At 37.4% G+C, this 27,386-nt stretch overlaps 1 protein-coding gene across 4 annotated transcripts in view; it reads left to right on the top strand.

The window, feature by feature from the left end:
- LMBR1 (limb development membrane protein 1) overlaps window positions 1-27,386 on the top strand; it is a 166,170-nt gene that overhangs the window by 108,141 nt on the left and 30,643 nt on the right. For 3 of the 4 annotated variants that reach the window (XR_014016711.1, XR_014016712.1, XM_081244720.1), the window contains exons 13-15: window positions 198-271; window positions 506-596; window positions 1,828-1,894. Coding sequence is in view for 2 of the 4 variants with exons in the window: in XM_081244720.1 (XP_081100846.1) it covers window positions 198-271; window positions 506-596; window positions 1,828-1,894 (232 nt within the window). In the remaining 2 variants the exon portion in view is untranslated. Of the gene's footprint in view, window positions 1-197; window positions 272-505; window positions 597-1,827; window positions 1,895-2,471; window positions 2,557-27,386 lie in introns of those variants that run through there. The other variant, XM_081244721.1, reaches the window with a different exon arrangement.

Raw genomic sequence — 27,386 nt, 5'->3', positions numbered from 1 at the left:
AAAAGTGTTAACATGTGGTTGAATTAGTTGATGAATTCAGTCTCGTCACGTTTTATTTTCCTTTGAACGTCTAGATGTTACTCCAGGGTATTAAACATTCCTAATTTCAACTGTTCTATATTTATGAGACAACAATTTTAGGGAAACCAAATATAATAGTGTCATTGAATTCTGAAAAGTGTTTTTTTTTCCCCCAGGGGCCTGGAATAGGAAATGCTTCTCTTTCTGCTTTTGGTTTTGTGGGAGCTGCACTTGAAATCATTTTGATTTTGTATCCTTTCTTTAACTGAAGTTCTGTCTGTTAACAAGTTTTCTGTCTAGTTTTCTGGGGCAGTGGTAATTTACTAAGACGCTTTGCTGGAAGAAAAAACAAGTTAGTCTTCCTCAAGCACTCCAAGTGGCATTTTGTTTTGTTTTGTTTTTCCTTTCGGCCTTAAGACATTTTGGAGACAATTGAGAACTTAAGGAAACAATTCTTTGGAGAGTTTTTCCTTGATTCTCACAGCTATCTTATGGTGTCCTCTGTTGTTGGTTTCTATAGCCTCCGATTTTTTGGAAACTTTATTCCCAAGAAGGATGACACAACGATGACAAAGGTAAGGTAAAGTCTTAGGTGACTGTGCCTCCCTTTTGCCTTCCAAGACAGACAGACTGTTTTATTTAGTAATCGCGGTGAATGGTTCATTTGCGGTTCTAGGTATTTGTTTGTAAGTTGCGTAAACACACACACTGGAAGATTTTCAAAATGCTGAATGAGTGGGAAAAGGATGTGCTCTGTTTAATTTGGATGGCATCCATTCACTTGTAAATGCATAGAACCGCAGAGCTTGTTAACTAGCTATAGACGGCTCCTGAAAGGACTCTTTTTCCTACAAAGAAAACGTATTGCTAATGAGTAACTTTGATTGTGCTGACTGTACTTCAGGGAACTTGTTTGAAATCTGAAGAACTTAGTTGCTACAAGTAGTAGAGACAAAGTATTTCAAATTTGAATAATTAAAGCAAGACGGAAGAGTTCTATTCAGAAACATTTTGTAGTCTGAGGCTAATTTGACTTTCTACAATATGTCATTGGCTTTGGAATAACAAAGGCTGTTATCTTATATAGTGACTGCATTTGTAAAATATTCCCACAGGCTGACAATGAAGAATAACAAGAGCTGCTGGCTTTTCTTTTTTATTATATATTCCATATTTTCAGCTTATTCTAAAGGGGAGAAGTTATTTTTATATATCTTTATCTAAAATGCTATGAGTTCTTGAGATACTTAGCATCTAGTTTAAGTAATCATAAGTACTAAGTAGTATTTTCAACATCTCTTATTTAATATGAAAGAATAAGTATAGGATACATTGAAAATTACTAGAATTTAGGTGTTTTGGATTTCTAGCTTTTTGGTATTAAATCTTATAATAGTTAAACATATTAGAAGTAGATATTATCTATCTTGAGCAGTAGTCTTGGTTTTAAAAGTAGAGTCAGAAGTATTAAAAATATTAATTTTTACTTGTTACGCAAACCTTTTTGAAATCATCAACCTCAGTCAATAATGTAAAATGCGTTGTCTGAGGTGTGAAGTAATTTAAGTGTTCTATAACTTTATATTTGTGTCAGGTACTGTAAATATCTTCTGGAACTCACAGAACTTTAAATGTTTGTAGAAAAGTTTCTATTCTCTTTATTTTCTATATTGAATAGTATCATTCAGAAGTTAGCAAAGTACAGAAGGTAACTGAAATGTCCAGTAACTTGCCAGAATGTGAATGGATTTTATTTATCCGTATACTGTGTAACTGCCCAATATTCTTTCTGATTTCTCATAACAGATCATTGGGAATTGTGTGTCAATCTTGGTCTTGAGCTCCGCACTGCCTGTTATGTCAAGAACACTGGGTAAGTTTATTAAGAGAACTTTTCATTTAAAGTCAGTACCTTTTTAAGTATCAAACTTCTTGCTAAACTTGTAGTTTCTAAACTGTTTTTCAAAGAGATCACTCTTTGAAATATATTATTCCCTCCCACATTATTTTATGCCTTTACTTCTGTAATTCACTTATATACAGGACTGTACCAAAATAAGCACTTTTATCAATAAAGACCACTTATTTTTTCAAGTACTTAGAAATAGCCCTTGTCCAAACAATAGACTTTATTTTTTTCATTGACTAATTAAGCTTTGGAGTCCTCTAGTGAGGAAACTGTGATTTAAAAAAAAAACAACACAATATTTAATGTCTAGAAAATACTAATTTTTTCCTAAGCGAAATGTTTTTTAAAATGTGTAATTTAATATGTGGTTTAAAAAATTGAGAATGTGTAACACTTATTTTAAGCTGCTTTATGTCCAGGGAATAGGCTTGAAAGCAGTAAGATCTAGGAGAGCACAGACTGATATAAAGGACATCCTTTAGCTCTTCAGCTTTTTACTGGCTTGTCATTTATATAGTTTTCTTAATTTTTCAATTCACAGAGAATTTTGGTCATCATTTAAAAGTAAAATATTTCCACGTTGTCATTGAAATAGTTGAATAAATCTTCCTTCGTTTGGTGTTCTTATCTTTAATAAAGCACTGTTGCAGACTGTATTCTCAGTTCTTGGCTAAATATTATTTCAGACAAAAATTTCCACTAGGCAGTTTTGTTCTGTTTTCTAGACTTAGATTTTGACTTGAGTGTTCACAAATGATTAGAAAAATCCCATTATTCAACCTTAGCAACATGCTTATGACAAAGATTGCAAGTAACTTTGAATTGCTTTTGTTTTAGCGCTTATGTGGCCTCCATTATTTATTCAAGGCCCACAGCTGTCGGGGATGCAGGCTGTACCAGGAAGGGTATAAGCTTTGCGGTCATCTTCATAATGCTTACAGAGAAGTTCATGTTTTAATACAAGTGGAATCTAAATGTAAATGTAGAAGGGACCGCCGTTCCACAGACTAATACAAAGCTCATTTACTTAGAGGTCTTATTTCTTTTGTGTTTGCATTATAGGACTTGTTATCATTTTGACATCTGCTTATAGTGTGCTAATCTTGAAAATGCCATAAATATACAGTTTAGTAACTTGATTTGTAGCTAACTGTGATCGTTTGTATTATGGCAGTCCAACAAATAATTTCTGCGATATTATAGTCAACCTACCAATTTATCATTTATGAAATTCACTGTGCTCTGTTATTTAAGATTAATTGTTAATAGTAATATATAGATTTTATGGAAGAAAATTACATGCTGAGTACAGTTTTAATACAAAGAAAACAAATTAATGGCAAAATGTGCTTTTTGAAGATCAACAAATTAAATTCCTGAGTAGTTTGCCATAGAGATAAATAAAAAGAAGAAAAAGAAAGATGGAACAATTAAAATGCAGCTAACAAATGCCTGGACCCAGCTGTCCAAACAGGATTAATGGAGTGCATTAGGGTACAGTGAGTCATGTGGTGCTTTGCAAAATATCAACACGCACTGCACTACATGTTATGCCCAGTGGCACTGAATAGATGAAAAGAAATAAATACGTTAAACAGATTCATAGAGGCTTTTCACAGTATTAAAAAAGCAAATTTCTAGACTAAAAGAAAAAGCTTTATTTTAGTATTATGGGAAATGCAAACTAGAGAGTTACTTTGTAATGCCTCTATTAACCCTTTAGAATTGAGTCTTTGATTTTAAGAAGATAAAATATAGAGAATTGTCATGAATATTATCCTAGTGTATAACGGGATTTTGATTTACTAGCTGAAAAGCTTATAAGACTAGAATAGAGGATGTATTTAACAACCAAATTCCAAGCTGTGAAATTTTTCACTCTTTCTCATTGCCTCTCACAAGGAAGTCCTGACCCTTAGGGTTCTCTCATTTGCTCCTGTGAATTCAGCCGGCGTTCTCAGTTAAATGAGAAATGAAGGAGCAAGGAAAATTATAATTTATCTGTATAAGTGCAGTTTTTCTCTTATTTTAGTAATTTTTAGTGATGATTATAACTTTAATTGTAAGTGTATTGAATCCTGTATAAAATAATTTGGTGATATTTTTGCTTCAAAAATGAAAATGTTTTTTAAAAAATTTAATTTGCCAACTTCTATTGCTGCATCATTGGTATAAACTATAGCTTTAGACTTGAATACCTGCTGTGATATGACAGATTTATTACAGAATTCCTCTGAAATAGCTTCTTACATTTAAATATGGAAGATTTTATACTAATTTAAAAATTACCACTAAGTAGATTTTACAAGCATATCACTTGCCACAAAGAATTAGGTTGTGAGGAGCATCTTGGCTATGTATTTTTAGCCAAATATAATTAATATCGATGATAGTTTTGTTGTCCATTGGAAACACAAAGAATCTGTGCGTAACACTTTTTATTTGAAATCTTTAAAACCTTTTAAAACTGATGCCATGTCAGTGGATATGCTTTCCAAAACGTTGCTTTGCTGCCTGTTTAGTGTTCAGTTTTGAAAAATCCAACATTTGGGGGGATATGATGTCCTTATTTTTAGCAATCAATTTACTCTTTGGTATAATAGACTCTCAAGGTGATTAGAGGAGATGGTCCACAAAGTGAAAATGGAACAGGCTCAAACCTAATAAATTATCTATAGAGGCCCAGACTTTTCTATAACAAAATATTTTAAAGGCAGCAGTGAATTTTGTGAGAACAGATTTTGCGAGATTGCTGACATGTTCTTGGTTATGCTTAATCAAGAAACAACTGAGAGATTGACAGTTTTTACATTATTCTTTATTTGAAATCTCCTTTAACAGGAAAAATTTTCTCAGATGCAACCAATAGACTTCATAATACTTTTACTAATTTCCATTTTGAAGTTATTTTTATAGTTAGTTGTATTTTCATCCTGAAATTCTTCCTGTAAATTGTAAGTTATTCAAGGCCCCAAAGCAGATTTTTTTTAATACAGTTAAAACAAAAAACACTTAACCTTTCAAATCAGCTTGGATCTATTTTTAGTATTTCCATGTATTTCTCATCTGGGTCCCATATACTCCATCATCTTTCAGGATTTAAAGTGGATTATTCTCTTTTGTTCCTTGATGAAGGGACTGTGTTTAAAAACTGGTCCTTTGCGGGAGAGGTCTTTATTTGGGTTTGTCAATACACTAGTAATCTTTACCCTGAGCTTTCCCTCTCCAGTGTGAATCAGAAATAAATGATGCTTAGACATGACAAATGTGAAATTGAAGTATAAATCTTAATATATATTCCTAATTATGGCTTTGATGTAAAAATAATTCTAAACCCTGTATTGAAAATTTCTCTGCAAAAAAATTGTATATGACTTAATTATATTCTGTTACATTGCAGAGAGTAATAAATGAGTGGTAAAATTAACTTTTGATTGATAGTAATGTTCTTATACCTGACCAATAAATTTGTATATCTAGTTAGGATTTTTAATTATAAAGAAAAAGTATTCTGTGTCAAATGTCTGAAAGAAGTTACAGAGTCACTAATGCTCACTCCCTCAACACCCTTGTTCCCAGTGTCCACTTGTCGTGTCCTTCTGTTGCTGTTCTTGTTTCAGAGCACATAGTCCTTCTTGCCTGAGGAAATGTCATGTTGGCCACATATTCTAAATAACTTAGCCATCTGTTGACATACATTCAACTCCCTTAAGTTATGATTTGTTATAAAATATTTTTCATATGAAATTAATTCCAGTTAGTATTATTTAGTTGGAGGGAGCCTTAAGATGTAATTTTTTAAATGTTAAGAATTAAAATGTTACAATTAAAACTAGAACGTAAACTACAGTAAGGATCTTACTTACATTAAGAATCAAGACCCCCAGCCTGGCTGAGAATAGTTAATAGTACACCTGTACATGGCCAACTCTGAGACTGATGAACAGAATATTTCCTTATTTATAGAACATTTTATTTTTAAATTAATTTTTAAGTATGTACATGAATAACTTCTAATTATAGGAATATTAAAAACAGAGATCAGGCTCAAATTCCTTGTGACCACCACTTTTATTTATTTATTTATTATTTTATTTATTTATTTAACATCTTTATTGGAGTATAATTGCTTTATAATGTTGTCTTAGTTTCTGCTATATAACAAAGTGAATCAGCTATACGTATACATATATCCCCATATCCCCTCCTTCTTGCGTCTCCCTCCCACCCTCCCTATCCCACCCATCTAGGTGGTCATAAAACACTGAGCTGATCTCCCTGTGCTATGTGGCTGCTTCCCACTATCTGTTTTGCATTTGGTAGTGTATATATGTCAGTGCCACTCTCTCACTTCGTCCCAGCTTACCCTTCACCCTCCCCATGTACTCAAGTCCATTCTCTACGTCTGCATCTTTATTCCTGACCTGCCCCTAGGTTCGTTTTAGATTCCATATATATGTGTTAGTATACGGTATTTGTTTTTCTCTTTCTGACTTACTTCACTATGTACGACAGACTCTAGGTCCATCCACCTCACTACAAATAATTCAGTTTCATTTCCTTTTATGGCTGAGTAATATTCCATTGTATATATGTGGCACATCTTCTTTATCCATTCAACTGTCGAAGGACACTTAAGTTGCTTCCATGTCCTGGCTATTGTAAATAGTGCTGCATGACTGTTTTTGAATTATGGTTTTCTCAGGGTATATGCCCGGTAGTGGGATTGCTGGGTCGTATGGAAGTTCTATTTTTAGATTTTTAAGGAACCTCCATACTGTTCTCCATAGTGGCTGTATCAATTTACATTCCCACCAACAGTGCAAGAGGGTTCCCTTTTCTCCACACCCTCTCCAGCATTTATTGTTTATAGATTGTTTGATGATGGTCATTCTGACTGGTGTGAGGTGATACCTCATTGTAGTTTTGATTTGCATTTCTCTAATGATTAGTGATGTTGAGCATCCTTTCATGTGTTTGTTGGCAATCTGTATATGTTCTTTGGAGAAATGTCTAATTAGGTCTTCTGCCCATTTTTGGATTGGGTTGTTTGTTTTTGTGATATTGAGCTGCATGAGCTGCTTGTATATTTGGAGATTAATCCTTTGTCAGTCACTTCATTTGCAAATATTCTCTCCCATTCTGAGGGTTGTCTTTTTGTCTTATTTATGGTTTCCTTTGCTGTGCAAAAGCTTTGAAGTTTCATTAGGTCCCATTTGTTTATTTTTGTTTTTATTTCCCTTACACTAGGAGGTGGGTCAAAAAGGATCTTGCTGTGATTTATGTCATAGAGTGTTCTGCCTATGTTTTCCTCTAAGAGTTTTATAGTGTCTGGCCTTACATTTAGGTCTTTAATCCATTTTGAATTTATTTTTGTGTATGGTGTTAGGGAGTGTTCTGATTTCATTCTTTCACATGTTGCTGTCCAGTTTTCCCAGCACCACTTATTGAAGAGACTGTCTTTTCTCCATTGTATATTCTTGCCTCCTTTATCAAAGATAAGGTGACCATATGTGCATGGGTTTATCTCTGGGCTTTCTATCCTGTTCCATTGTTCTATATTTCTGCTTTTGTGCCAGTACCATACTGTCTTGATGACTGTAGCTTTGTAGTATAGTCTGAAGTCAGGGAGCCTGATTCCTCCAGCTACATTTTTCTTTCTCAAGATTGCTTTGGCTATTCGGGGTCTTTTGTGTTTCCATACAAATTGTGAAACTTTTTGTTCTAGTTCTGTGAAAAATGCCAGTGGTAGTTTGATAGGGATTACACTGAATCTGTAGATTGCTTTGGGTAGTATAGTCATTTTCACAATGTTGATTCCTCCAATTCAAGAACATGGTGTATGTCTCCATCTGTTTGTATCATCTTTAATTTCTTTCATCAGTGTCTTATAGTTTTCTGCATACAGGTCTTTTGCCTCCTTAGGTAGGTTTATTCCTAGGTATTTTATTGTTTTTGTTGCAATGGTAAATGGGAGTGTTTCCTTCATTTCTCTTTCAGATTTTTCATCATTTGTGTATAGGAGTGCAAGAGATTTCTGTGCATTAATTTTGTATCCTGCTACTTTACCAAATTCATTGATTAGCGCTAGTACTTTTCTGGTAGTATCTTTAGGATTCTCTGTGTATAGTATCATGTCATCTGCAAACAGTGACAGTTTTACTTCTTGTTTTCCAATTTGGATTCGTTTTATTTCTTTTTCTTCTCTGATTGCTGTGGCTACAACTTTCAAAACTATGTTGAATAATAGTGGTGAGAGTGGATATCCTTGTCTTTTTCCTGATCTTAGAGGAAATGGTTTCAGTTTTTCACCATTGAGAACAATGTTGGCTGTGGGTTTGTCATATATGGCCTTTATTATGTTGAGGTAAGTTCCCTCTATGCCTACTTCCTGGAGGGTTTTTATCATAAATGGATGTTGAATTTTGTTGAAAGCTTTTTCTGCATCTATTGAGATGATCATATGGTTTTTCTCCTTCAATTTGTTAATATGGTGTATCACATTGGTTGATTTGTGTATATGGAAGAATCCTTGCATTCCTGGGATAAATCCCACTTGATCGTGGTGTATGATCCTTTTAATGTGCTGTTGGATTCTGTTTGCTAGTATTTTGTTGAGGATTTTTGCATCTGTGTTAATCAGTGATATTGGCCTGTAGTTTTCTTTTTTGGTGACATCTTTGTCTGGTTTTGGTATCAGGGTGATGGTAGTTAGATTTGTAGAATGAGTTTGGGATTGTTCCTCCCTCTGCTGCATTTTGGAAGAGTTTGAGAAGGATAAGCGTTAGCTCTCCTCTAAATGTTTGGTAGAATTCCCCTGTGAAGCCATCTGGTCCTGGGCTTTTGTTTGTTGGAAGATTTTTTTTTAAATAAATTATTCATTTACTTATTTTATTTTTGTCTGTCTTGGGTCTTGACTGCTGCACGTGGGCTTTCTCTGGTTGCGGTGAGCGGGAGCTACTCTTTGTTGCAGTGCATGGGCTTCTCACTGCAGTGGCTTCTCTTGTTGCAGAGCATGGGCTCTACGTTCGCGGGCTTCAGTAGTTGCAGCATGCAGGCTCAGTAGTTGTGGCTCGTGGGCTCTAGAGCAGAGGCTCAGTAGTTGTGGTGCACGGGCTTAGTTGCTCCATGACATGTGGGATCTTCCCAGACCAGGGCTCGAACCCATGTCCCCTGCATTGGCAGGCGGATTCTTAATCACTGCGTCAGCAGGGAAGTCCCTGTTGGAAGATTTTTAATCACAGTTTCAATTTCAGTGCTTGTGCTTGGTCTGTTTATATTTTCTATTTCTTCCTGGTTCAGTCTTGGAAGCTTGTGCTATTCTAAGAATTTGTCCATTTCTTCCACATTGTCCATTTTATTGGCATATAGTTGCTTGTAGTAATCTCTCATGATCCTTTGTATTTCTGCAGTGTCAGTAGTTACTTCTCCTTTTTCATTTCTAATTCTATTGATTTGAGTCTTCTCCCTTTTTTTCTTGATGAGTCTGGCTAATGGGTTATCAGTTTTGTTTATCTTCTCAAAGAACCAGCTTTTAGTTTTATTGATCTTTGCTATCATTTCCTTCATTTCTTTTTCATTTATTTCTTTTTTATTTTTTTATTTTTTTAATTTTTTTAATTTTTTAATTAGTTTCTGCTTTATAACAAAGTGAATCAGTCATACATATACATCTGTTCCCACATCCCTTCCCTCATGCATCTCCCTCCCTCCCACCCTCCCCATCCCACCCCTCCAGGCGGTCACAAAGCACCGAGCTGATCTCCCTGTGCTCTGTGGCCGCTTCCCACTATCTATCTACCTTACGTTTGGTAGTGTATATATGTCCATGCCTCTCTTTCGCTTTGTCACACCTTACCCTTCCCCCTCCCCATATCCTCAAGTCCATTCTCAAGTATGTCTGTGTCTTTATTCCCGTTTTGCCCCTAGGTCCTTCATGACTTTTTTTTTTTTTTAAATTCCGTATATATGTGTTAGCATACGGTATTTGTCTTTCTCTTTCTGACTTACTTCACTCTGTATGACAGACTCTAGGTCTATCCACCTCATTACAAATAGCTCAGTTTCGTTTCTTTTTATGGCTGAGTAATATTCCATTGTATATATGTGCCACATCTTCTTTATCCATTCATCCGATGATGGACACTTAGGTTGTTTCCAGCTCCGGGCTATTGTGAATAGAGCTGCAATGAACATTTTGGTACATGTCTCTTTTGGAATTATGGTTTTCTCAGGGTATATGCCTAGTAGTGGGATTGCTGGGTCATATGGTAGTTCTATTTTTAGTTTTTTAAGGAACCTCCATACTGTTCTCCATAGTGGCTGTACCAATTCACATTCCCACCAGCAGTGCAAGAGTGTTCCCTTTTTTCCACACCCTCTCCAGCATTTATTGTTTCTAGATTTCTTGATGATGGCCATTCTGACTGGTGTGAGATGATATCTCATTGTAGTTTTGATTTGCATTTCTCTAATGACTAATGACGTTGAGCATTCTTTCATGTGTTTGTTGGCAGTCTGTATATCTTCTTTGGAGAATTCATTTATTTCTGATCTGATCTTCATGATTTCTTTCCTTCTACTAACTTTGGGTTTTTTTTTTGTTGTTGTTGTTCTTTCTCTAATTGCTTTAGGTGTAAGTTTAGGTTGTTTATTTGAGATGTTTCTTGTTTCTTGAGGTAGGATTGTATTGCTGTACCCTCTTAGAACTGCTTTTGCTGCATCCCGTAGGTTTTGGGTCATCATGGGTTTTTTTCTTTTCTTTTTTTTTTTTTTTTGGCTGTATGCAGGCCTCTCACTTCTGTGGCCTCTCCCGTTGCGGAGCACAGGCTCCGGACGCACAGGCTCAGCGGCCATGGCTTACGGGCCCAGCCACTCTGCAGCACGTGGGATCTTCCCGGACCGGGGCACGAACCCATGTCCCCTGCATCGGCAGGCGGACTCTCAACCACTGCGCCACCAGGGAAGCCCTGGGTCATCATGTTTTCATTGTCATTTGTTTCTAGGTATTTTTTGATTTCTTCTTTGATTTCTTCAGTGATCTCTTGGTTATTTAGTAACGTATTGTTTAGCCTCCATGTGTTTGTATTTTTTACAGTTTTTTTTTCCTGTAATTGATATGTAGTCTCATAACGTTGTGGTTGGAAAAGGTACTTGATACGATTTCAATTTTATTAAATTTACCAAGGCTTGATTTGTGACCCAAGATATGATCTATCCTGGAGAATGTTCCCTGAGCACTTGAGAAGAAAGTGTATTCTGTTGTTTGTGGATGGAATGTCCTATAAATATCAGTTAAGTCCATCTTGTTTAATGGTTCATTTAAAGTTTGTGTTTCCTTATTTATTTTCATTCTGGATGATCTGTCCATTGGTGAAAGTGGGGTGTTAAAGTCCCCTACTATGAGTGTGTTACTGTTGATTTCCCCTTTTATGGCTGTTAGCATTTGCCTTACATATTGAGGTGTCCCTATGTTGGGTGCATAAATATTTGCAATTGTTATATCTTCTTCTTCAATTGATCCCTTGATCATTATGTAGTGTCCTTCTTTGTCTCTTGTAATAGTCTTTATTTTAAAGTGTATTTTGTCTGATCTGAGAATTGCTACTCCAGCTTTCTTTTGATTTCCATTTGCATGGACTATGTTTTTTCCATCCCCTCACTTTCAGTCTGTATGTGTCCCTAGGTCTGAAGTGGGTCTCTTGTAGACAGCATATGTACGGGTCTTGTTTCTGTATCCATTCAGCCAGTCTGTGTCTTTTGGTTGGAGTATTTAATCCATTTACATTTCAAGTAGTTATCGCTATGTATGTTCCTATTACCATTTTCTTAATTGTTTTGGGTTTGTTATTGTAGGTCTTTTCCTTCTCTTGTGTTTCCTGCCTGGAAAAGTTCCTTTAGCATTTGTTGTAAAGCTGGTTTGATGGTGCTGAATTCTCTTAGCTTTTGCTTGTCTGTAAAGGTTTTAATTTCTCCATCAAATCTGAATGAGATCCTTGCCGGGTAGAGTAATCTTGGTTGTAGGTTTCTCCCTTTCATTGCTTTAAATATGTCTTGCCAGTCCCTCTTGACTTGCAGAGTTTCTGCTGAAGGATCAGCTGTTAACCTTATGGGAATTCCCTTGTGTGTTATTTTTCCCTTGCTGCTTTTAATATATTTTCTTTGTATTTAATTTTTGATAGTTTGATTAGTACGTGTCTTTGCATGTTTCTCCTTGGATTTATCCTGTACAGGACTCTCTGCCCTTCCTGGACTTGATTAACTATTTCTTTTCCCATATTAAGGAAGTTTTCAACTATAATCTCTTCAAATATTTTCTCAGTCCCTTTCTTTTTCTTCTTCTTCTTCTGGGACTCCTATAATTCATATAATTCAAATGTTGGTGTGTTTATTGTTGTCCCAGAGGTCTCTGAGATTGTCCTCAGTTCTTTTCATTCTTTTTTCTTTATTCTGCTCTGTGGTAGTTATTTCCACTGTTTTATCTTCCACGTCACTAATCCGTTCGTCTGCCTCAGTTATTTTGCTATTGATTCCTTCTAGAGAATTTTTAATTCCATTTATTGTGTTCATCATTGTTCGTTTGCTCTTTAGTTCTTCTAAGTCCTTGTTCAACGTTTCTTGTATTTTCTCCATTCTGTTTCCAAGATTTTGGATCATCTTTACTATCATTACTCTGAATTCTTTTTCAGGTAGACTGCCTATTTCCTCTTCATTTGTTTGGTCTGGTGGGTTTTTACTTTGCTCCTTCATCTGCTATGTATTTCTCTGTCTTCTCATTTTGTTTAACTTACTGTATTTGGGGTCTCCTTTTTGCAGGCTGCAGGTTCATAGTTCCTGTTGTTTTTGGTGTCTGTCCCCAGTGGCTAAAGTTGGTTCAGTGGGTTGTGTAGGCTTCCTGGTGGAGGGGACTAGTGCCTGTGTTCTGGTGGATGAGGCTGGATCTTGTCTTTCTGGTGGGCAGTACCACGTCCGGTGGTGTGTTTTGGGGTGTCTGTGAACTTCTTATGATTTTAGGCAGCCTCTCTGCTAATGGGTGGGGTTGTGTTCCTGTCTTGCTAGTTGTTTGGCCTGTGGTGTCCAGCACTGGAGTTTGCTATTCGTTGAGTGGAGCTGGGTCTTAGTGTTGAGACAGAGGTGTTTGGGAGAGCTGTCGCCGATTCATGTTACGTGGGGCTGGGAGGTCTCTGGTGGTCCAGTGTCCTGAACTCGGCTCTCCCACCTCAGAGGTTCAGGTCTGACAGCCGCCCGGACCACCAAGACCCTTTTGGGAAGTCTGAGGTCTTCTGCCAGCATTCAGTAGGTGTTCTGTAGGAGTTGTTCCACGTGTAGATGTATTTTTGATGTATTTGTGGGGCGGAAGGTGGTCTCCACGTCTTACTCCTCTGCCATCTTGAGGTCCTGCCGACCACCACTTTTAATACCAATCCTCTCTTTAGAGTTTCCAGGGACCAATTTGATATGTCGCTTTTAAAATCTTTTTCTGTGTGTACACACACACATACTCACGCGCGTGCGCATGTGTGTACGCACACACACAGTGCACTCTGTAGGAAATTTAAAAGTCTCACCTGGGTATTACTTTGTTTCTGATGGGCGTTCTTGTTTCTGCTTTGACTCCTGACTTCGGTGTGCCATCCAGTAGGATTTAAAAGAGGAAAAGGTTTTGAACTCATTTCTTCTATCGGAATTCAGTCAGCTGAAAATGAATTTCAAACCAAAATACTTAATTATCCTTTCCTGCTCAGGTCACCAGTGACCTCCTAGTTGCCCAGTCGTGTAGATTTTGTTTTTATCTTAATTGCTCAGTAGCACTTGCTGTTTGTAACCCTGCTTCACAGATGTCTTCTTTCTTAATATCTGGGCACCACTCCCCTTTTTTCTTCTTCTCCTTCTCTGGCTGTTCCTTAGCTGTCTCCTTTACTGCTCCTCCACTTCACCCACACACTTGTCCTCAGATGCACACCTCTAACCCACCACCCACCCCTGAGCTAGGAGCAGATAACCCTGCCTCTGTGCTCCACGTGTTGTCCTGCAGCCATCTCACATTGGTCATTTCCACTGTGCAACCCGTACGTGCATGTACGTGTTTGCGTGTGTGTGTGTGTGTGTGTGTGTCCCTCCTTCCTTCCCCCCATCCTTCCCTCGCTCCCTCCTCTCTCCTTTTCTCCCTCCCTTGTACTTCCATCCTCAGGCACTTTCTATTCAGTATGCCAAACCAGAAACTGGGGAGTTTGTTAGATGCCTCCACCTTCCTGTACCAATACCTAATGGCACTCCTCATTTTCATCTCGTTAATATTTCTCACGTTCACCCCTGCCTTCCCATTTCCCTTATAAAAAAAAAGTGCAAAGAATCAGACTTGTTTAGCATCAAAGCAGAGAGCTGAGTATATGATTTTATTTTAATATTTCATTGTGAAGGAATGTTCATGAAGTGGATTCTAAACAGGTGTTCTTTTCTTTGGGGAGGGTAGAGTAAGAAGTGAAACCAAAGCAAAAGAACCAGGGAAGTATTTAATTTTCCAAATGAGGACGTGATATTGAGAGATACTCTGGAAGCCCCATCTCAGGAGATTTTCTCCAGGAAGACAGTAGGCAGTTACCATCCATTGGAGGTCTTAGACTTTCACTTGTTTTAAAATTAGCACTTCAAGGGCTTCCCTGGTGGTGCAGTGGTTGAGAGTCCGCCTGCCGATGCAGGGGATACGGGTTCGTGCCCCGGTCCGGGAAGATCCCACATGCCACGGAGCGGCTGGGCCCGTGAGCCATGGCCGCTGAGCCTGCGCGTCCGGAGCCTGTGCTCCGCAACGGGAGGGGCCACAACAGTGGGAGGCCCGCGTACCATAAAAAAAAAAAAAAAAAAAAAAATTAGCACTTCAAGTTTGTTCTTGGACTATGATTATAATTACCATTCATTGAGTTTTAATTTGTATTAACATTCACATATGCTAGTTCATCTGGACTACTAAGTTAAATTGCTTCACAGTAGGACAAAATGAGTTTGTAGCATGTAAATAATCATGACTAAAATTGATGTGATATTTGCAAATGCACTTTTCCATCTCCAAGCCCACATTGATTCACACTGTTCCCACGGTCTTCTCTCAACCTTTCTCTGCCTGTGCAAGTCCTTCCACTCTCTTAGGCCAGGTTGCATCCTCTGTCGCATGTGAAGGTGTACCAGATTCTTGTTTCAGCCTTGTGGTATACGTATCTATGTGGATTGACTTTCTCAAGGGACTTTACATTTCTTAAAGGGCAAGACCAAATTTTATGTGTCTTTTTATCCCTCACAGTCCCTAGTTAATAAATATTTGTGATGTCATTGGATGCCACCATGTTGAATGTGGACTGTATTCTCAGAATAGATGAACCAGGATATTCTAGGTGTCCTGCTTCCATCTTGGTTGCCTTTATTTCCATGTTCCAAGCTTTTTTTTTTTTTACCAAGTATGCTAGTTGTATTATTTTAAAAGACCCTTACAATAATAGGCAAAGTATAGAAACAACCCAAGCATCCATTGACAGATGAATGGATAAATAAATTGTGGTTCATACATACAATGTAATATCATTCAGCTGTGAAAAGGAATGATGCCTAAGTGAAATAAGCCAGTCACAAAAAGACAAATACTGTATGTTTCCACTTATATGAGGTACCTAGAGTCATCTAATTCATAGAAACAGAAAGTGCAATGGTGGGTGCCAGTGCCTGGGGGACAGGAAAATGGAGAATTGTTCTTTAATGAGAATAGAGTTTCAGTTTTGCAAGATGAAAAGAGTTTGGGACGTTGGTTGTACAACAGTGTGAAGGTACTTAACACTTCCGAGCTGCATACTTAAAAATGATTAAGGTGGTAAATTTTATGTTATGCTTGTTTTACCAAAATTAAACAAAAAAAGAAAAAGGAATGAAGCACTGACACACGCTACAGTGTGGGTGAACCTTGAAAACATTGTGCTGAGTGAAATAAGCCAGACCCAAGAGGTCACATAGTGTATGGCTCCACTTATATGAAGTGTCCAGAAGAGGAAGATTCATAGAGACAGAAAGTAGATTAGTGGTTGCCAGGGACTGGGGGGAGGGGTAGTGAGGAGAAACTGCTAATGGGTAGGGGCTTTCACTTTCAACTGATGGAAATGTTTTGCAGTTAGATAGAGATGGTGGTTACACACACTGTGAATGCAGTAAATGCACTGCATTATTTACTTTAAAATAGTTAATTTTATGCTGTGTGAATTTCATCTCAATAAATTATATTTTTAAGAAAAGATCTTTACACAGTAGATAGTAAATATTGGTATTTGTTCTCTTCCCTGTTTCCTTGACATGGTAATCTAATCCCAAGGGCTAAATTTTTTCTTAAATTGTTATTTATTTATTTATTATTTTAGTATAGTTGACGTACAATATTATATTAGCTTCAGGTGTACAGCATAGTGATTTGACATTTATATACATTATGAATTGATCCCCATGATAAGCCTAGTGACCATCTGTCATCATACAGAGTTATTACAGTGTTATTGACCATATTCCCTATGCTGCATATTATGTCCCTGTAGCATATTTCTTTTATAACTGGAGGTTTGTGCGTCTTAATCCCCTTTACCTATTTCACCCACCCTCCCACTTCCCTCCCCTTAGCAACCACTGTTTGTTCTCTATATCTGTGAGCCTATTTTCATTTTGTTTTGTTTTGTTTTTTAGATCCACATATAAGTGAGATCATATGGTATTTGTGTTTCTGTGTCTGACTTATTTCACTTAGCAAGATACCCTCTAGATCCATCCATGTGTTGCAAATGGCAAGATTTCAGGTTTTTTTCTATGGCTGACTAATATTCCATTGTATGTATGTGTGTGTGTATATATATTATATATATATATGTGTGTGTGTGTGTGTGTGTGTGTATATACACATACATATACATATATATATCACATGTTCTTTATCCATTCATCCATAGATGGACACTTAGGTTGCTTCCATATCTTGGCTATTGTAACCAATGCTGCAGTGAACATTGGGGTGCATGTATCTTTTTGAATTTGTGTTTTGCTACTCTAGCTTCCCTTTCATTTCCGTTTGCATGGAATATCTTTTTCCATCTCTTTACCTTCAGCCTGTGTGTGCCTTAGATCTGAAGTAAGTTTCTAGTAAGCAGCATATATTTGGGTCTTGTGTTTTTTCATTCAGCCACCGTATGTCTTTTGATTAGAGCATTTAGTTCATTTACATTTAAAATAATTATTGATAGGTATTTATTTATTACCATTTTGTTAATTGTTTTCTGGGTTTTTTGATAATTCTTCTTTGTTCTTTTCTTGTTCTCTTCCCTTGTGATTTGATGACTTTATTTAGTGTTATGTTTGTATTCCCTTCTCTTTAGTTTTTGTGTATCTTTCATAGGTTTTATGTTTGTGGATACTATGATGTTCCTGTATAACAACTTCTATGTATATAGCAGTCCATTTTAAGTTGACGGTTGTATAAGTTTGAGTGCATTGTAAAAGCACTACATCCCACCCTCCCTCCCCATCACACTTTATGTTTTGTTTTGTTTTTTTTTTGCGGTACGCGGGCCCCTCACTGCCGTGTCCTCTCCCGCTGCGTAGCACAGGCTCCGGATGTGCAGGCTCAGCAGCCATGGCTCATGGGCCCAGCCGCTCCGTGGCACGTGGGATCCTCCCGGACCGGGGCACGAACCCACGTCCCCTGCATCAGCAGGCAGATTCTCAACCACTGCGCCACCAGGGAAGCCCCACACTTTATGTTTTTGATGTCATATTTTACATCTTTTTATTTTGTGTATCACTTAACTATTTATTTTAGATACAGATGATATTTACCAGTTTTGTCTTTTAACCTTCATACTAGCCTTATAGGTTGTTGAGCCACTACCTTTACTATATGTTTGCCTTTACCAGTGAGATTTTCTTTCTTGTTTCTAGTTGTGGCCTTTTCTTTTCCCTTTAATGAAGTACCTTGTTAAGCCAGTTTAGTGGCAATGAACTAACTTTTTTAGCTTTTGCTTGCTTGGGGAATTATTTCTCCTTCAATTCTGAATGGTAGTCTTGTTGGTTAGAGCAGCGGTCCCCAACCTTTTCGTCACCAGGGACCAGTTTTGTGGAAGACAATTTTTTCATGGATGGGGGAGGGGGGGTCGGATGGTTCAGGTGGTAATGTGAGCGATGGGGAGTGGCAGGTGAATCTTCACTCACTCACCTGGCGCTCACCTCCTGCTGTGCGGATGAGTTCCTAACAGGCTGAGGACCAGTACTAGTCCACGGCCTGGCGGTTGGGGACCCCTGGGGTAGAGTATTCTTGGTTGTAAGTTTTTTCCTTTCAGTACTTTCAGTATATCATACCAACCTCTTCTGGCCTGTAAAGTTCCTGCTGAAAAATCAGCTGAACTGTAGGGGTTCCCTTGTATGTAACTAGTTGTTTTTTCTCTTGCTGCTTTTAAGATTCTCTCTTTATCTTAAACTTTTGACATTTTAATAATAATGTGACTTGGTGTGAGTCTCTTTGTGTTCATCTTGTTCGGGATCTCTGGACCTGGATGTCTGTTTCCTTTGCCTGGTTAGGGAAGCTGTCAGGCTGATTTCTTCAAATAGATTTCCTGTCCCTTTCTCTCTCTTCTTTTTCTGGGACCCCTATAATGCAAATGTTAGCATGCTTGATGTTGTCTCAAATAAACTACCCTCATTTTTTTTAAGTCCTTTTTTCTTCTTGCTCTTCTGATTGATTTCTGCTACCTAGTCTTCCAGTTTGCTGATCCATTCTTCTGTATCCTCTCATCTGCTGTTGATTCCCTCTAGTGTATTTTTCATTTCAGTTATTATGTTTTTCAATTCTGATTTAAAATATATATATATATATTTTTTTTTTCTATTTCTTTTTTTAAATTCTCACTGAGTTCATCCTTTCTTCTCCCAAGTTTGGTGAGCATCTTTGTGTCTATTCATTTGAACTCTTTATCTGGTAAATTGCATATCTCCATTTCATTTAGTTCATTTTCTGGAGTTTTGTCTTGTTCTTTCATCCGGAAGGTATTGTCTCCTCGTTTTGCCTCTTTGTGTTTGTTTCTGTGTATTAGGCATATCAGCTGCATCTCCTGGTCCTGAAGGAATGGCCGTATGTAGGTGTCTTGTGGGACCAAGTGATGAATCCCACCCCCAGTCACCAGAGCCAGGTGCTTCAGGGGCATCCCCTTGTGTGGGGTGCATGCACCTCCCTGCTGTGGCTGGGCCACGATTGCTGAGGGGGCACTGGTGGGCGGGGTTGGCCCCCAGGCCAGCTGACTGCAACTGCTATGGGCACACTGGTGCCCCTTGGAGCAGGAGCTGCTTTGGAGGGGCGCCAGTGTTGGCTGAGGCCGCCTGCCAGGTGGGGTGGGGCAGGAGCCACTTTGGAGGGGGTGGTCGGGTTGAACAGGGCTGGTCCTCAGGGGAATTCCAGGATGGGCCGCATGGTGTTAGCTAGGTTCATGGACAGTGATAGGAATGGTGCCTCTACCAGTACCAGGCCATCCAGGTGGAAGGGGAGTAGAAGAAAGACGGCAGCACTTCCGTCCCTGGAGAAAGTTCCACCCAATCCCTGCCCCTCCACAACCCCTAAAATTAGTCATGCGTCTCCTCGTATGACCCAGTTGCTTTTCAAGCTGTTGCCTCTTCTGGAACTCAGAGCAAGTGCGTTGGTGCATGTGCCCTTCCTGAGTGGAGTCTTGGCTTACCGCAGCCCTCTGGCTCTCCTGGAGGTTAGCCTCTGCTGGTTTGCAAAGCCAGACGTTATGCAGGCTCATCTTCCTGGTGTAGGTCCCCTGGGCGGGGGAGCCTGACATGGCGCCTGGACCCCTTCCTCCTCAGGGGCCACCTGTGCTGTCATGATATCCCTCCTGCTCTGGGTTGCTACACTGGGGGGTGTGAGTTCTGACTAGACCAAGTCTCTGCGCATCCATCTCGAAGTGGCCTTTTCTTTATATCCTTAGTTGTTGAAAAATCTGTTCTGCTAGTCTTCAGATTGTTCTCAGAGATGGTTGTTCCTTATGTAGCTGTAGTTTTGGTCCTGAGGCCTAAATATTGTTATGACTATGAGTCAGTCTTTGACTTATTTGTCTCCCTAGTGTTACGCACTTGATAAAGGAAGAGGGATCAGACAACAGGGGCCTTTATTGTGCTGATAGCATCCCAGGCAGGAGTGTCTCCTCCACCCTCCTCTCCACCCAAAGTTAGTCATGATCTAAGGGTTAGTTCAGCACCTCTTTCTCTTACAATGAAAATGTGATCCTGTCATTACCCTGCTCCCAGTGCCTTAGTCTTTTGCCATTAGAATAATTACCTGTTTCCATAAGGTGGCACAGAAGAACGTTTATGCCTAACTCCGCCTGTATGTCCAACTTCATCTCTTGCCACTCCGAGCCTTACATTCTGAACCATCATGAATAAAAAGGGTCCTCTTCAGTTGTGTTGGGATGGGAAGCAAATACTGCTGTGTACCCACTATGTCTTTGAATATGTTACTTCGTCTGCCGTGAATAATTTTGTCATCACCTATTCTCTGGCATAACCTAACATGCCATCTGAGAGTCAGCTCACCATTAACTCCACAGGTAAAGTTTTCCTTGAATATCTCCCCCTTTAAGCTCCCTCCTGTGTACTCCCCAAATACCTTTCTCAGTCCTCCATATATCTGCCGTGTCACTTGTCACATTGTGTTCTAACTGCTCACTTTTCTCTTCGCTCCATAAAACTGTGAGCTCCTTAAGGGAAGTAATGGTCAAGTGTATCCAGTGCCTGCACATAGCATTTAGGATGTGTGTGCAATGGAGGAACTCGTGTGCTTTTCAATTTTTCATTTCACTTAACTGTACAAAGACTTTTAGTTGTGCGGAAGTGTTTCATGTCATGAAAATCTTCTTAGGAAGACTCTCAATTCCATGAAGGGAATAAATGTTATACATACTTACTTGTAACTCTTAGAGTACCTGTGTAGGGTCAGGAATATGAATAGGAACTCAAAAATACTTTAAAATTTAACTCATACCACAACAGCAAATACAGAAATACAGAATTTCTAATTAAATCTACTTGACACAGCCATACACTGATATATTCATGCATGATATGGGGTATATAGTCTGAAGCCTGATAAATGCATTTTAACAGCTTTATTGAGGTATAAGTGACATATCATAAACTGTACATATTTAAAGTGTATAATTTGATAAGTTTTGACATAACTTGTGTAACTGTGAACCTGTTACTGCAATCAAGATAGTGGATAAGTCTGCCACCCTCAAATGTTTCCTTTTGGCCCTGTATAGTTCCTCCCTCACACCTGTCTCCGTCCCTCTCCCCCACACTCCCACCCCAGCAACCACTGACCTTTTTATAACTATAAATTAGTTCACATTTCCTAGAATTTTTATAAATAAAATCATACACTATGTACTATTTTTTGGTTTCTTTTACTCAGTGTATTTATTTTAAGATTCATCAGTGTTGTTTCATGTGTCAATAGTTCACTCTTTTTATTGTTGAGTAGTATTCCATTGTACGTATATACCACAGTTTGTTTTTCCATTCACCCACTGAAGGGCATTTGAGTTGTTTACAGCTTTTGGCTATTATAAATAAAGCTGCCATGGACGTTCACATCCAAGTCTCTGTATGGACTTAGGCTTTCATTTCTCTTGGGTAGTAACTAGAAATGGAATGCCTGGGTGTATACTTCATTTTTAAAGAAATGGCTGAACTGTTCCACAGTGCTTACACCATTTTATATCTCCATCACGAGTGTGTGAAAACTCTGGTTCTTCTACATCTTCACCAACACTTGGTATAGTCAGTCAGTTTAACGTTAGCCCTTCTAATAGGTGTGCAGTGGTATCGTTTTGTGGATTTAACTTGAATTTCCCAGATGACTAATGTGCTCATTTGCCATCTGTATATTTTTTTGATGAAATATTTATTCAGATCTTTGGCTCATTTTTTAAAAGTGCTTTATCACAATACGTGATTTGCAAATATCTTCCCCATTCAGTGGCTTGTCTCTTTATTCTTTTACCAGTATCTTTCAAAGTACAGACATTCTTAATTTGATGTAAACAAATTTACCAAATTTCCTTTTATGGATTGTGCTTTTGGTGTCATACCTAGTAAATCTTCTGTAACCCAAGATGACAAAGATTATCTCCTATGTTTTCTTCTAGAAATTTTATACTTAGGTCCATAACCTATTTTGAGTTAATTTCTATATATAGTATGAGGTATGAATGAAAGTGTTTTTTTGGCATTTGGTAACCAATTATTCCAGCACCACTGCTTGAACAATCTATTCTTTTCCACCAAATTGCCTTTGAAACTTTGTTGGAAATCTATTGTCCATGTATGTGTGGGTGCAGATCTATTTCTGAACTCTGTTTTGTTCCATCGATGTCTCTGTCTTTACATCAGTACTACACCATCTGGATTACTGTGGGTTGATCATGAGACTTGAAGTCAGGTAGTGTAAGTCCTTCAGCTTTGTTCTTTTTTTCAGAGTGGTTTTAGTTATTCTGAGTCCTTTGCATTCCTATATGACTTTTAAAAATAGCTTGTCATTTTTCACACAAACGTCTGCTAGGATTTTGATTTGGATTGTGTTTAATCTGTAGAACAAATTGGAGATGATAAATGTCTTTACAATATTGAGCCTTTTAGTCCTTGAACAGTCTGTACTTATTTAGTTCTTTAATTTGTTTCAGCAGTGTTTGTAGTTTTATGTTCAGGTCTTGCACATTTGATAATGTTGTGAATGGCATTTTTAAAAAAAATTCAGTTTCCAACGGTTCATTGCTAGTATGTAGACATACAGTTGATTTTTGTGTATTGATCTTTTATTTTGCAACTTTGCTAATAAGTTCACTTATTAGTTCTAGTAATTCTGTTAAATCTATTTTATAGGTTTCATTGAATTTTCTACTTTGATTATTATGATGTCTGTGAATAAAGGCAGTTTTACTTCTTCCTTTCCAATATGGATGCTTTTATTTATTTTTCTTCCCTATTACATTATCTAGGGCCTCCAGTACAATGTTGAATAGAAGTGTGGTGAGGGCACATGTTCTTGACTTGTTCCTCACCATAGTGGGAAAGCATTCTGACTTTTACCATTAACTGGTATTAGCTATAGTTTTCGTTTGTTTCTTTGTTTTGGTAGATGCCTTTTACCAGGTTGAAGAAGTTCCCTTCTTTTCCTGCTTAGCTGGAGTTTTGGAGTTTTTATTAGGATTGGATGTTGTATTTTGTTAAATGCTTTTTCTGCATCTATTGACATAATCATTTCCTTTTTTAGTCACTGATGCTCCATTCATTTTTTTGTTGTTTTGCTTTCTGTATTTCATTTTGAGTAGTTTCTGTTGAAAATGTCTTCAGGTTTACTAATCTCTTCTTTTGCAGTGTCTAATCTGTCTTTAATCCCATCTAATGTATTTTTCATACCTTACATTGTAATTTTTCTCTGTAGAAGGCAAATTTGGGTCTGTTTTATATCTTTTATGTCTCTACTTAACAAGTTTGTGCTTTCCTCTAGCTTCTGAAATATAAGGAATATAGTTATAATTGTTTTCATGTCCTTCATACTCAGTCTGTCATCTGTGTCATTTCAGGGTTGGTTGTTTTCCCACAAGCAACGTATTGGTCAGTTCCCAACTGAATACTCAAGACGTCCTATGCACACCTCTCAGGTTCCCACCCTGTGCAGCTCTCTAGCCACCATGCTGTCCCAAGCTCCACCTGTACCTCTTTAACTCAATGAGGTGGTTGGACTCTGTCCCTGTTCCTTTCCACTCTGAGTCAGAAAGCCCTCTTTAGGCAGGAGCTATGACAAACAAAGGGCCCACCTTGCTTGTTTCTCATCTAAGCATCATTGATCTTCATTGCTAGATGTTCAGGGTCTCGAATACCATGGTTTTGTATATTTGGCCCAGTTTTTTTATTGATCCAGGTGTGAGGGAAAATCTGGTCTCCTTCACTTAGTTTTGGCTGGAATCTGAAGTCAATAAACATATTTCTAATTGATGTAATATAATGAAAATCTATTTGCAGAGGAAGACTGGTCAGATTTAAACTCTTTCCTTTAACATCATCTTCTATTACCCCCAAAAAGTGGAACCTCTCTTTAGTTTTAGAATTACTTTCTTTGTGAATAAATAAAATAATTGACAGTGAGCCTATTTACATTAGTTCTGAAATTAATGATGTTCAGAATTGATTGTAGATTTTATTATTTCATACTCTTTAAGTCACATTTATTTTTTGACACTGTGTAGGTAAATTTATTTCAAAAGCCTTGTTTAGAGAAGGGAATTTAAAAATCTAGTCAAGGTAATAATTTATAGTAACTATTATGGGAGTCCAGAGCGGGGGGAAATGTGTTAATCCCAATGTTTTGTCAAAGAACACTTAATTTATAAATTTGCTTTTTGTAATAAAAGTATGTGCTCTTTTTGGCAGTCTCTCATTAAAGCCATGGATATTCATGTCAGCCATCTGTGTGATATGCCAGCACACATGATTTATTGAGAAAGTTACTTCAATGATCCTTTTAGTGTGTCAAGCCTTATAAATTCTCTCTCAACTTCTTGCTAGCTAAGGAACATGAATCTGCTTGCTAAAAGTCTAAGTTGACTCAGGTGGGCTAACAGACGTAAATTCTCTTGACTCATATTGCAGGTGGAGTAACCAGCTCTTTCCTGAAATGAGGTTTTGTTTTGTACCTTAGTTCTTTTATAGGTATGGATTAAAAAAGATCTTTATTCAAGGAATTATGCATAAAACATTTTCAGTTGAATCCTAGTGCAGGGAGCTGCGCTAGGTTTGTTATGAAGAGTATTCTATTGACAGATAATTCAGATAAGGTGGCCTTATCCTTGGCTGCTGTTTAACTAACTGAGCTTCTTATATATATTACTTATCTTTCAAAGAAATGAACTTCTGAATGGGAATAAGCATTTCAGTATTTGACTAGGAGAGTGAAATGACAGCATTTGGTAATTGAAAGTTTCTTACAGTTAGTAGTGGTTTAAAATTTGCTGCCTTAGTATCCTTTTATATATTTCCCTAGAAGTAGAGATTTTGAAATATTTTACATTTGTATGTCTTATTAAGTTAAAATTTTAAGTATTGTTGCTTCTTCTTGTGCTGGTATTTTTAATTAAAAAGTACATCAGTCCAAATGGACTTAATAGATATATATAGACTGTTCCATCCAAAAGCAGCAGAACACACATTCTTTTCAAGTGCCCAGGGAACATTCTGCACATGCTAAATCACATGCTAGGCCTCAAAACAAGTCTTGGTAAATTTATGAAAATTGAAATCATATTAAGCATCTTTTCTAACTGCAATACTATAAGACTAGAAATCAACTACAGTAAAAAAAACTTCCCCAGACACAAACATGTGGGGGCTAAACAATATGTTACTGAACAACCAGTGGGTCACCGAAGAAATCAAAGAAGAAATTTAAAAATACCTGCAGACAAATGAAAATGAAAGCACAACGATCCAAAATCTATGGGATTCAGCAAAAGCAATTCTAAGAGGGACATTTATGGTTATAAAAGCCTACCTCAGGAAACAAGAAAAGTTTCAAATAAAGAATCTTACTGTATACCTAAAAGAACTAGAAAAAAGAACAAACAAAACTCAAAGTTAGTAGAAGGAAAGAAATCATAAAAGATCACAGCAGAAATAAATGAAATAGAAACTAAAAAAAAAAAATAGAAAAGATCAATGAAATTAACAGCTGGTTCTTTGAAAAGATAAAATTGATAAGCCTTTACCCAGACTGATTAAGAAAAAAAGACAGGGCCCAAATTAATATCAGAAATTAAAAAGAAGACATTATAACCTATACCACAGAAATACAAAGGATCATAAGAGATTACTAAGAACAACTATATGCCAATAAAATGGACAACCTAGAAGAAATGGACAAATTCCTAGAAATGTACGGTCTCCCAAGACTGAACCAGGAAGAAATAAGAAAATATGAACAGACCAATAGCCAGTAATGAAATAGAATCAGTAATAAAAGCTCCCAGCAAACAAAAGTCCAGGACCAGATGGCTTCACAAATGAATTCTACCACACATTTAGAGAAGAGTTAACACCTGTCCTTTGCAAACTATTCCAAACAATTGCAAAGGAAGGCATGCTATCACCCTGATATCAAAACCAGACAAAGCTATCACACAAAAAAATTACAGACGAATAGCACTGAGGAACATGTACAAAAATCCTCAACAAAATCTTAGCAAACGAAATTCAACAGTACATAAAAGGATCATACGCCAATAAATAAATAAGTCAAGTGGTATTTATTCCAGGGATGCAAGGATGGTTCAATATCTGCACATCGATCAATGTGATATATCACATTAAGACAGTTGAAGTATGAAAATCATATGATCATCTCAATAGATGCAGGAAAAGCTTTTGACAAAATTCAGTATCCATTTATGATAAAAACTCTGCACGAACTGGGTAGAGGGAACATACCTCAACGTAATAAAGCCCATATATGATAAGCACACAGCTAACATCATACTCAGTGGTGAAAAGCTGAAAGCACTTTTCTGTAAGATCAGGAACAAGACGATGTCCAGTCCTGCCACTTTCATTCAACATAGTATTTGAAGTCCTAGCCACAGCAGTCAGACAAGAAAAAGAAATAAAAGGAATCCAAATTAGGAAGAAGTAAAACTGTCACTGTTTGCTGATGACATGATACTATACTTAGAGAATCCTACAGACACCACCAAAAAACTATTAGACCCCATCAATGAATTGCATAAAGTTGCAGGATGCAAAATTAATATACAGAAATCAGTATACAGAAATCTGTTGCATTTCTATACACTAACAACAAACTATCAGAAAAAGAAATTAAGAAAATAATCTCATTTACCATTGCACCAAAAAAGCTAGGAATATATCTAAATAAGAGGGCAAAGACCTGTACTCAGAAAACACTGATGAAAGAAATTGAAAGCAACACAACAGATGAAGAGAAATACTGTGTTCATGGATTGGAAGAACTAACATTGTTAAAATGACCATACTACCCAAAGCAATCTACAGATTCAGTACAATCAAAATACCAATGACATTTTTCACAGAACTAGAACAAATAATTCTGAAATTTGTATGGAACTACAAAAGATACTGAATTGCCAAAACAATTTTGAGAAGGAAGAATGAAGCTGGAGGTATCAATGCTTTCTGATTTTAAACTATACTGCAAAGCTACAGTCATCAAAACACCATGGTACTGGCACAAAAACAGACACATAGATCAATGGAACAGAATAGAGAGCCCAGAAGTTAACCCATTCAGCTATGTCAATTAATCTGTGACAAAGGAGGCAAGAATGTACAATGGGGGAAAAGACAGCCTCTTCAATAA

The sequence above is a fragment of the Mesoplodon bidens genome, assembly GCF_964165515.1.
Source record: "Mesoplodon bidens genome assembly, chromosome: 9".
Classification (NCBI taxonomy): Eukaryota; Metazoa; Chordata; class Mammalia; order Artiodactyla; family Ziphiidae; genus Mesoplodon; species Mesoplodon bidens.
Note: the sequence above shows the minus strand (reverse complement) of the source record. Positions and strands in the feature narration are given on the sequence as shown.